Here is a 12,027-nt window from a genome sequence, read left to right as displayed (position 1 = left end):
CCTGCTAGGAAACGAATGAATGAATGAAAAATGAATAAATAAATAAATAAATCTGTTAAACACTTTTGAAAAACTTTCAAATAAAAGCAAAGAAAGGAAAATTAGACAATTACAGACAAGTATAACAGGTAAGCATAAAAGGGAGATGGGTGTGGGAGGTATATTAATTTCACCAGAATTAGCACTAGATTCTTTAATAAGACTGAAACTGTCTAAACAACAGCAAGAATGATTTGTGCTCTGGCACACTGACTCCAAGGATGGAGAACTGGAGTTTATTTTCTTTCAGTTCTGGGAAAGCAGGCACAAGTTAGGAAACCAAAAGTAGACAAATAGGTAAGGAAAACAGGCACACGGAAACCATTCTCCTTACACCTCTTCCGTTTCTGGCTGAGTGGTCACTGCTCCCAAAGGGGATTACGAGGTAATAGCACTGAGCTGCACTGCACATGCCAAGTGTTTAAAAAGTTTCAACCAAAACTGTATGGTGTGGTACCCAGGCTAATGAATCTAAACACTCTTGAGTTTTAACATGATGCTTATTTTTGTCCCAACTCAACAATATTTTGAATCTGACTTGGATGCAATACTGCTCTAACATTTAGAAATTCATTTTTAGCCATCTCTGACTCCATGCAACAGATTTCAGTGCTATACACAATGATATAATTTTTAGGAAAAAAATAACATTTTGGGAAAATAATCCATTTTACGATCCCAGCAAGAATGCATATGGAAGAATGATTCAGAAAGAAGACACATCAAGCAAAAAATTGGAGTGAGTTCATTTTTAAATATACTTAGTCTATGCTGGAAAACCGTTTATAACACAGCCGTGTGAAGTGGGCTCAGAGTTTCCTGGCCACAGTTCCCCCCTCTGGTGCCCTGATGCATGCACAGCGTGGACAGCGACCACTCATGAAGGATGAAACAATTAATTTGGACCCAGATCCCTGCATCACTGTGACTTGGGATCTGGGGCTGGGGGCGTTGAGCACCGGGTTTCCCTGGCAACTGAGCATCTTGGGAAAAAGGTGTGTGTGTGTGTGTGTGTGTGTGTGTGGGCGCGCGCGTGCTGGGAGCTCCACATGCCCCGGGGCTCTGCCAGGCCTGGCGCTCCCCACACTTGCTCTCACCTCCACGATGTCTGAGTTTGTCCGACTCTCGTGGGGCTCGTTGTACTCCGTGTACTTGAGCAGGACCTTGTCCATGTCGGTGCTGGCGTACTGGAACAGCTTGTTGGTGCTGTTGAAGATGATCAGGGCAATCTCGCAGTCGCACAGCACGCTCAGCTCGTACGCCTTCTTCATCAGCCCGAATTTCCTCTTTGTAAATGTCACCTGGAAAATAAAAAGCACATGAGTTTTTTTTATTATTATTTTTATTTTTTAAAAGAAAAGGCGTGTATGCATATGAGTGTTTTCACGGTACTTTTTTTTTTTTCTTTCGCAAAACAATAGTTGTGTGGTTGTCAGAGCTTTGGGCATTAACACATAAGGGGAGAAAGTAAACTAATCCAAAACTATTTTCTGCTTAGAATTTGAAAAGGTGAGATTCCTAGCTTGGTGCCGAACATGAAAGCCCAAGTGCAAGACTGAAGGTACAGAACTGCTTGTTTCGTTGAACAACTTGAGATTTCAAAAAGTCAATTTCAGCTTGGTTAACATCTTTTCCAATTATAAGTTTGGAGCTTGCTTTTTGACCACCTGAGGACTGGACACGACTCTATGAATTTAAATCCGTGTTTAAAATAAAAACCCTTAACACTGTCTAAGTCTTGTGCCACTTAACTGAAGTCATTTCAAGACTTACGACTGTGTTCCCAAAGTTTTAGTCTATTTTCCAGAAATCCAGTAGACACTGGGAAGTACTTTAGCCACAATACTGTTAAGATTTTGGTTCCACTCTTCTGAGTTTTTTTCTTTCTCTCTCAAGCAGAGACTGTGTTATCTTTGGCTTTTTTCTTTTAATTGAATCTATTTCCAAATCTCACAATTCCTTCTCTGAAAATATTGCTTGAGTTTGCACTTGACTATTTCCCAGGCACCTCGATCTCCCCGGTCCTCATCATTTTGTTTTTGCCCAGTAGCTTCCTGTTTTAGGTGGTCTCTACCTGGAGCTGGTCCTTCTTCTTCTCACCTCAGTCTGCCGAGTCTACATTCTTCCCACCCACAAAATCCTACCTTCCAATCCTATGTATGCAAATGCGTATATGTCACCCTTCCCGTTTCAAACTTCTTTCGATTAGATTTTGGCTCATCATTCCTGGCTGCCAACTAAAAGGTGTGACTGTTCTAAATGGCCACCCCGAACACGGTACAGGGTTTCTCAGAAGGAAGTGTGTACAACAGGTATGTCCAATCCTTAGCCCAAGGTGGCCCTGCAGAGCTAGCATTGGGCCCCACAAGACTGCAAGTTTTTAACATTACTATGAGATTTTCTGTGAGACTTTTCATGGCTCGCTTGTGGGTGCTCCATCTCGGACTCTGCAGAGGACTCCGGAGTGCTGTGGAATTGCAATGATATTTCAAAGTACCAACGCGTGTGTGCCTGTGCAGAAAGGCCCCCGCCGCAAGAGCTGAGATTTCAGGAGTGTGACACCATTCCAGGCCAGTTGGGAATCTTTTAAACTTAGCTTACCCTGCTTCTCAATCCCACTGCTTTCAGAACCATTCATTTCTTTGCTTCTTCTCTTTTATATTGAGAAGCACTTTCTATGATTCTTCACAATTTGGATTTTGAGACACCTTCTCAATTTAATTTACCTATTATTTTCAGGAGGTGCCAGTTAACATTTTCCCCTTCATTTTCACATCCAATCCATTTTAAGGGCCAGCTCAGTTATTTTCTACCATTTCTTTGTGACTTCTGCATCCAGACTCCCTCTCTTGCCTTCTCTTTCTCTTTCTCTCCAGATGCCCTATGGATGTGCTCCAGTCTGCATCTGCTGCAATGTCTTCTTCAGGAGAGGGAAACCTCCAAAAGCAACCTCATTATCTTAGCTCTCCAATCCCTTCCTGGTTCCACATCTCAGCTCAGCATCAGCTCAGCCATCCAATCCAGGAACCTCAGAGTGAGCTTCGCTTCGTGCCCTACTTCCCCCAACACCCGTCGGTGTGTTAACAATCTGGACTAGCAGGCCAAACTTTGACCTCCTTGTTTCCACATTTCTCCACATTTTTGTTATTATTTTACCTGTTACCTTTTATGGCCCCTTGAGGGCCATCATCACATTTTTGTAATTGGCATCGTTTCTGTGCAATGATTTATTAAACATGTCTCTCTCCCACTTCAATGTGGGCGCCACAGGGAGAGCAGGGCATTTTCATTCTGTTCACTGCTCTGTCCCCAGTGCCCCAAAGAGCAGACGAAGTACATGGAAAAGATCTGTGGTTGAGATGACTCCTTCCAGGAAACCATTGTATCAAGTCTTCAGAGATATCAAGTTCAAACATGTTGCACATAAATGGTATATTAGCTATTTTCATGAATTTTTTCCTGGCAGTTCATATACAGAATTTTCAAAAAGACAAATGTACATTTTGCTTAATAATGATTGTAGAATTTTTACCCAACATGCACTGAAAATTGAATGGGAGGCTGGAGAGAACATGGGGTTTGGAGTCAGAGAACCTTGGATTTGAACGCTGCATTTGCCGTTTGATAGACAGGAGGAACTTCGCACAACTTCTCAGAGTTTGATTTATCATATGTCAAATGGAGACAAAATCTACTCTGTGAGGACTGTGCAAAATAATATAGGTACAGTATGGAGTACAGTGGTTAGGGTAAATGCTCCATAAATCTTAGCTCTTATCTGTTTCTTAGTTGGCTTAACAGGAAAAGGAGAACTAACAAAATACATGTCTTTACTGATTAAAGCTGTTTGAGGATGTTACTATTCCTGATGGAAACATAAAGCTAAACTAACCCTGCTGGCCATCTTTTGGAAAATAATGTATTTAGGTATCAACCAGCCATTTGAGCTCATCAGTATCTTCTCAGATATGTTATTTCTCTTTCAATTTGGGCAACTTTTCTCTGCAGAAACCTGCAATAACTAACCTTTTATTGTATTGTTTTTCCTAATGTACTTGTGGTAAAATAAACCTGCCATTTATTTTTATACCTGATATCATATACTTTAGAAGCTTTTATTCTGGTCCATCCGCAAAAGTTATGATTAATACTAAGGACAGGTTAGAGACTATCTTTTTGAAATGGACAAGGAAGTATCATCACTAATGACACAAAGTGGGCTTTAATTTTTCTTTCTGAGGAAATTTGGATAAGAATCTATACTGGTATTTTATTTAGCGAAGCAGGCTACAAGATAGGCTCAATACAGAAGGCAATGACCCAAAATACTTTCATATATCACAAACCACTTTTAATCAGATGGCACGACCACAAACTGTAGGTGGAATGTCTCAATACAGTATGGTTTCTGTTGTTCTCAAACCTCAGAATTTGACACGTTATAACACTCACCATCAAAGTATATTTCAGTACAGAAATATCACTAAAACCACTGTTTGTATGTACTCTGAGATTCTCCTCAACTTTTGTGTAGCCAAATAGGCTGTGAATAATGCATACGTATTTAACAATACCTGTCCAAAAAAGTCAGCACATATAGCTTTTTTTCATTAAAACTGAAAACTGAAATGATGATTGTATTAAAGCATTAAAGAAACATCTTTCAAAATCTCCTCTTAATTGCTCTAAATTTAATTCTGTATTATGTTCATATTCATCATTGCATACTCAAAATGTATTTTATAATGCTTTTTCTCATTGTTCATCGTTGGATAAAACTGTTTTTAAGCATTAAGCTTTCTAAAGAGATCTAGGATATTACTCTTCATTTAAAATGTGCCACTCAATGACAAAGATTGCAATTCAGAGCTTTTATACTTAAATATAATAATGTATTGTAATGATTACATTTTTCACAACTCGACAATAGTTTTTAATGGGCATGAGTCCATATTTCTATTTTGATAGCATACTTTGAACTTTAGGTAAGGTAGAAAGCTGTTTTTATGGTAGTCAGGCAAAGAGATGGTCTTTCTCAGTGTTTACATCAATCATGGTACATCAAGAAAAGAATAAATCAAATATTATTTAAGTGGACACTGCAATTCATCAAACTAGTTTTTAGAACTAAAAGAGATCTGACAAGTACATATGCATGGAAAACAAAACTACAAAGTAAATGCTGACCATTTTATGCTATTTTCTTTATCTGCTGAATTTTAAAACAGCCTGAAATATAATAATTGTGCTGTATAAAGATGTCTCAATATGAAGTTTTACAGTAACTCTGAATTTTATATTTTAACATAAGGGCAGATATCACACATTTTATGTTGACATTGGCTGTAGGACTTCCTAGGCGTGAATCAGAAATTGGAGTCTGAAGTTAAGAAAAGGCACATTCATTAAATATAGTTCTATATAAATCAACTCTGAAGAAATTAAGAAGATCTATCACAGATACATAAAAAATATTTTGGCCAATTTTTATCAGGCATTTTCTACATGCTAAATGCTATGCTGAGCAATATTTACCAGAGGTTCTCCATGTTAGTTACTGTGCCTGGGTACTGTGGCTTCTACTAGGTAAAATAGCATCTCTAGTGCTTATAAATTCTTTGGCTGGAGAAAAAAACTTATTTAATTTCTTCATGTTTAAAAGGGATTTTCTTTATTTGGAACAAAATGAATTCCTTGGGCGTTAGAGTTACAGCTTCAATCTGGGCTGTAGAGTTGTAGTGTTAATCGCGTCTAATGATTTGAAGTTGTATTTTTGGTCTGGAGTTGGGTGAATTCAGTTTTTGTTTTCAGACCAACTTTTTCTCTAGACTGAGCAGGGAAAATAATAGCACGTGCCAACCCAGCCAAGATGAACATGAAAGGAAATAGACCTTCTTGGATATTTCTTACCTGGTACTCGCTGAAAGGTGAGTGTGGTAGGATACACTCTCTTCCCCATCTGGTCACAGATCACCTGCCTGGCTTAGCGTAAATGCCAACTTCTTAGGCGCTGTTGTTCCCAAGCACTTTCTACAAGCTTGGGCTTAGTCTACATTCCCGAGTTGCTTGTCTATGGGTCTCTTTTGCTGGCTTGTGAGTTCTGACAGACCCCAGCTCAGCCTCACATATACCCTGAGCAGTGGACACTCAATGTCTGTTTGCTCCATGAGTGAACTGTAGAACAGAAATATTAAAGCCTGACTGCTTCAGAACAACTTTTGCTAAAAGTAGAGACATTTTTTAAAAACTTGCTTGTTGACAATTCAAGCTCTCAGCAGTAGAAATACAGGATATATACATACATTTAGTGACATGAATGTTGAGGGAAAGTAATTATATTATCTTGAAATTTATAAAAGAGAAACGGAAGAATTTCTGGAGGGAAATATATATGCACAGATGCTCCAGACTTAAAGTTCAGGGAAAAGTGGGTTTTCTTCCTTGCATGGATGATTCATCAGGAAGAATGGAAAAGTCTGAAGATAAAAATGTAATTTTATAATCACAGGATCCAGAGAGAAAGGAGGGGATCAAGGGCTCAGCGTGACCATGTTCATCAAGCAAAAAATTAACTGAACTTTCTTGAGAGCTCTGTGTACTATGGAATATGGAGGTGTCTGAGGAAAGCCTCATACACAATAGTATACAGGCTAACTGGTAGTAATTAGCTGATTTAAACAGGACTGAAGAACTGTATTCAAAGGGGACAAAGTAATTGATCACTGTTGAGTTACAGGGAAGGTCTACAGTCAACTATGATGGGGTTTGGGATCTTTCCCACCCAAGGCAGTATTTTTCCCATTGGCTCGGGTGAGGAAGGCACGCTTATTAGATCTGCGTGTAGCATAGATCTGGCTGAAAGAGGGCCCAATAGGTGCAGAGTCTGTATCCAAAGGTCCTTCCGTCTTTAGGATGGGAGGCACAAAGAGGATGGTATTTAAAGTCTGTAGTCACATATTTCAAAAACAAAAACAAAAACAAAAAAATAACAGTCACCCAAGCTCAGGCTGGGGGAACAATTAACGTGGTAGTTGATTTTGGGAAAAGGATCTAAAGTTACAGCACAGCACAGTGGAAATTAATTATCCTCCCAATCCTTCTGTTAGTCAGAGCCATCTTGGAGACTATATTGAGTGCCGGGTTACATTTTAAGAAGGCGCTGACAGAGTTAGGGCAACTACAGGATGGCAAGCAGATTCATGCAGAGCCTGAGGACATTAGGGAATCTGGTATGCTGAACAACAAAAACCAAAACGTTAAAGTCAAACGCGAAACGTTTTGCAAGGTCTGAAGCATGGTGCCCATGTGAAGAGGGGTATGAGTTATTGTTTTGTTCTGCACAGTAAATTTAGAAAGCACTGATGGAAATCATAAAGAGCTCATAAGAGGAGGGATCTAGTGCTGCGAACTCCCCAGGGGTAGGCCCTCCGTCACCAAGTTCATTGCTAGACATGCTCAGAAACAGTTGGATACCAAGGTCTGCATGGAAGGTGTTTCTAACCTAGGAATGAGAACACTTATTCTAGTTTTTAGGTGTTCAGCTTTAGATGTGCAAACCTTTGGGTAAAAGAGAAGATAAGAATGATGGATAAAATAGCTCAAAACCAGCATTCCCTGCTGTGGCTTCACTCTACAGAATGTCTTATGTTTTTGTTATTCAAATCCCATCAATACATTATAATTATCAAGTATAATCTCTATATTCCAAGAAGTAAAATGAAGTCACTTTCTCTTTTAGTTAGATAATATTAAAAAAAACAAATCCTGTAAAACTAAAGAATCTGAGTAGACCTCACACAATGTGCTAATAATAAACAGAAAAATAATTGTCCAGATTGACAAAATAGGAAGTGCTAAGGCATCAAACCCAGGGCTACACATATATGAGGGACAGTCAGTCACTGAGCTCTATCTCCCTCCCTTAAAATACTTTTTGAAAAGTAGGGTGTGCACGTCATTCCTGACAATGCAGTGTAGGAGCAAAACCATGGAGGCTGAGTATCGTCTGGACTCTGGCATTTACGAGCTGTGTGCCCTTTGGTAAATGCTTAACTTATGAAAACCTGTTTCTTCACCTGTAAAATGGAGGACATAACAGGTGTCTTAGGGAGCTTTGTGAGTTAAAATAAGGGACACAATGAAAGTGAGTGATTTGATTGTGAAACACCGTACAAGGTAGGGAATATCATTTCTCAGATGTGTCAGACTCGGCTCCTTGCTTCATATTGTACAAGGTTGCCCTCCATGACTGACTTATGTCCATCTCTCTCTCTCAGCCAGAGCCTGGGGTTCCCCTCAAAGTCTAGGCCACCTCCTGTCTGTTCACATCCTTGCACCTGAAGTCCAAGAGCAAAACTAGGCTAAATGTTAAATGAATGAGTGGCTATGTGGAAGAACTACACATTTCTGGAAATCAAAACGAATGGCTGTTCACTGAGCACCATACAGGCACTGTTATTGATTATGTGCCATTAAGAATCATCAGAAATAGTGTATGACATTAATTAATATAAGGATAGCGTTCCAAGTTAAAGTAAAAACAGATACTAAATTGAGAACAAGTTGGTTCCTGGGTTCCAACAATAAACCAAAGCGCTCAGCTTGGGTGTTTCTCAGACATTCGGGTGATTCCCATCGAAGATATCGAGTCCCACATCCACCTTCATGGGATCGCACTACTTCTGGGTTTATGGAGGCTTAAATTTCATAGAATGGGAAGAAGTTTGGTTGATAGTAAATGCAGCTCTGCTAATAGCCAATAAAGAAGATGGACCACAGGCAAGGGAAAGAACAATTCTCCAAACAGAGGACAAGTCCCACCTCATTTCCTGTAGGGTAGAGACACTCCTTTGACTACCATATGAAGGAAAGGGCATTTCAAAATCTGTCCCTACTCTACGTGCCTGCCCTGTTCCTTCAGCTTCCCAGCCCTAGCCCAGACGCAGCCCCACCATGGAGTCACCTCAAGGGACTGTATTCCACATCAACTCCAAGAATCTTTGTGCCCTACAGGAAAGAGCTGAGAGCAAATGAAAGGAAAGGACCTTTGCCAACAGCAGTCATCCTCACCTGTAACAGTAACTAAAGACTAACTCTGAAGACATCACTAAGGGAGGCAACACTAATTTTACTGATGGTCACAAACTCTTCTTTCCACCGGTCACAATATTTTTGGCCTAATCTTAATTGATCTGTGTTGTACTCTTTGGGTAGACACCAAGGTACATGTTCAGCTGGCTTCCCAGTTCTTTAACACCCAAAGGAACAGTAATTTCTCATTTCAGAATGCATTTAGGACCAATATAGCTATCAATTCTATTTTCAACCTTTTTAGATTGTGTTCTTTTTTTTTTTTTTTTTTCTCCAAATGGAGTCATGGGCAATGTAAGGCTCATTCTCTGAAGATCTTTTAGATCACATGCCCCTCCTTCCTAACTAGATAATCTCTATTTCCTCCCAGCGACGGAAGTCAGATGAGTACTGAATGACAAGATGGACCATTCATGGGGACAATGTACTCTGTAATCCACCAGCCACTGGGTCTCCCTCTGTGTTTAAAGGGTCACTAATGGAGTCAAGAGTCTGCAAAGACAATCTTTAATTGGCAAACAGGGACATGCCCTCCCAAGTTCTCTGCTTCTCCCCTCCCTGTTCCTACAGTAAGCAATGCCATGACTATTCTGAAGCATCCCTCTTTGGTTTTATTTTGCTTAATTCAGCCTGTCATTAAGAAGGCTTGCGAGCTTTAGGCTTGATGATTACTTTCAGAGGGAGGAAGCAACACCACTGCAGACTTGTGTTCTAGACAAGCACCCCTTTATACAATGACGGGCCTGCCATGGCAAATGAAAGGGTCTTTAACGAGCAGTGAGGGCCTCTTTCAAGCGGACTGCTGCCATGTGCTCGTAGCCCTCCAGCACAACTGTCGAGGATGAGACAGCCACCGTGTTCTTCTGCAAAGAGGACCATTGTCCTAGCTAGCCTCAAGCAAACGGAGCCCTGTTTCCTTGCAATACAGTCGCATTTCCCAAAGATTTTCAAGCAGTAGTTCCTAAAGTTCTGACCATGACAAAAGGACTGAAATAAAGAGCTTACATTATGGAATTCCAGAGTCTTCACGGTAAGTCAGCACCCCAAACCTCAGAATGAAAACTTAAGCCTTATGCACTACACAGTACTTGGAGGAAAAATAATGAATGATAGATTAATTCACAACTAACAGAGTGCATTTATTTGTTAATAGACAACATTGTCGGGGTGTTTAAATTTGTGACTGCTATTTGTCTACATGACGAAAAAAAAGGCTGATGTAAAATTATGCACTTCATCAAGATTTGAAACACTTTATTGTGGCTGGCTTTTTTTAAAAAAAAAAATGTTTTGGTACTGGAGATCGAACTCGGGTCCTTGAGCTTGCGAGGCAGGCGGTGAAACCACCGAGCCAAATCCCTGACCCATGGCTGGCTTATTTTTAAGCATAGGAATGCTTTGGGGTTTAAAATAGAAGATGATAATGCAATATGTTTATAAATTTTTTTACCTGTGTTGTTCAGGTCTGGTTGGTTTGTTAAAGGGCTGATTTACATTGTAGCCCTGATCTGTAGAAGCACTCGTAAAATAAATACCTTTGTTTCTCTACACCTCATGACATGAAATATATAATTTCAAAGTAAGATGAATCAAATAAGCTAGATTAATATTTTGGGGGCAAAAACATGTTTACTAGTTCAACAAAGCCAACATGTACCTAAGGTAAAGGTCAAAGGGTGCTTCATTCCCTGCTGACTGCAAGCTCAGGAAGCACATTTCTCTCTGTTTTCCTGTCATAACAGGAAGAGTGTGACTTCTTCCTTTCCACAATGGCTTCGGTTTTACCTCCGAACTCCAGTATTTTCTCCCTCTGGGCTTTCCAAATCAATCCTTGCAAGACAGAAGGCAGGAGGCTGTCTCGGTTGTAGTTTCCAAACAGTTACATTTGTTGAAATGTTATTTAAATGTTAGTGATTTCTTAAGCGAAAATGTTCCAATTTAAAATTAAACGTCACATTTCCAAACATTCAAATTGCTTCTTTTATTGCTATTAAGGGTCCAACATATTTCAAGAGAAACACAAATACACATTGTAAATTAAGGAATTTTACTTTGCTTCCATTTTAATTGTTACTTTTTTTTTTTTTTGCCAAAGCCATTATAAATAAAAGTTTCCAGATTATTTTCAGTAGGAGACTACAATGGGATGTGAATGCTAAAATCATTTTCACCGTAATAATTTTTGAAGTTAAACAAAATTTTGATGGCACAGGACACAGCTTTGAGACAATTAGCAACTTGTCTTTTCATGTGCCGTTTTTAAGAGACCTGCTGATTTACGTGGCCCCATTTAGAAAGTGAATGTTTTCAGTGTTGGTTTCTCAGCACTGCAGGGTCACACAGTTTGTGCATTTGCAAAGCTAAAAGTGACTCGTCTCAGACAGAGTGGTGTGTGACTCGTTCACCAGGAGAGATGGCTACCCCAGGTCAACTTTCTACATAAGGAGTTTGAGACACAAGAAACAGAAGCAAGAGAATTTTTAAAACTGCAGATTTGAATAGAAAGGCTAAGGGACACACAGATGAGAACCGAGACAATGAGACACCCTGAAGTCCTCGACTTCAAAGAAGAACATGTTTCTCATGTAAAGCGACACAATTCTGGAGGAGACATCCTCTTCCTTGTGAACATTGTGGCCTCTCTTGGATTTCCCATCAAAGGGAAGCTAGAGAATACATCTGACAGCAGTTGGGACAGTTGCTTTTTGGCCATAAAGGGATCATTTAAATAAATAAATACAAAACGAATGCTTCTGTGTTCAATGGTCTGATGCCCTCTTACATGGGCACGGGGTCACCCTGGCTACCGCTTTTTGTTTTTATTTTTGGAAACTCTTGAAAGTAAAATTTAGGCTACTTTTTTTTTTTTTTTTTTTTTTTTTTTTTTTTTTTTTTTTT

The 12,027-nt window shown here is 39.6% G+C and overlaps 1 protein-coding gene across 7 annotated transcripts in view; it reads right to left on the bottom strand.

Annotated features, from left to right (window-relative positions):
- Mef2c (myocyte enhancer factor 2C) overlaps positions 1 to 12,027 on the bottom strand; it is a 138,022-nt gene that overhangs the window by 67,081 nt on the left and 58,914 nt on the right. For all 7 annotated transcript variants that reach the window (XM_010637171.3, XM_010637172.3, XM_010637167.2 and 4 more), the window contains exon 3: positions 1,137 to 1,340. In XM_010637171.3, coding sequence (XP_010635473.1) covers positions 1,137 to 1,340 — 204 coding nt within the window. The remainder of the gene's footprint in view (positions 1 to 1,136; positions 1,341 to 12,027) is intronic.

This window comes from Fukomys damarensis, unplaced genomic scaffold (assembly GCF_012274545.1).
Source record: "Fukomys damarensis isolate Sample0158 unplaced genomic scaffold, DMR_v1.0_HiC HiC_scaffold_3, whole genome shotgun sequence".
NCBI lineage: Eukaryota > Metazoa > Chordata > Mammalia > Rodentia > Bathyergidae > Fukomys > Fukomys damarensis.
This window is presented reverse-complemented; position numbering and strand designations above follow the sequence as displayed.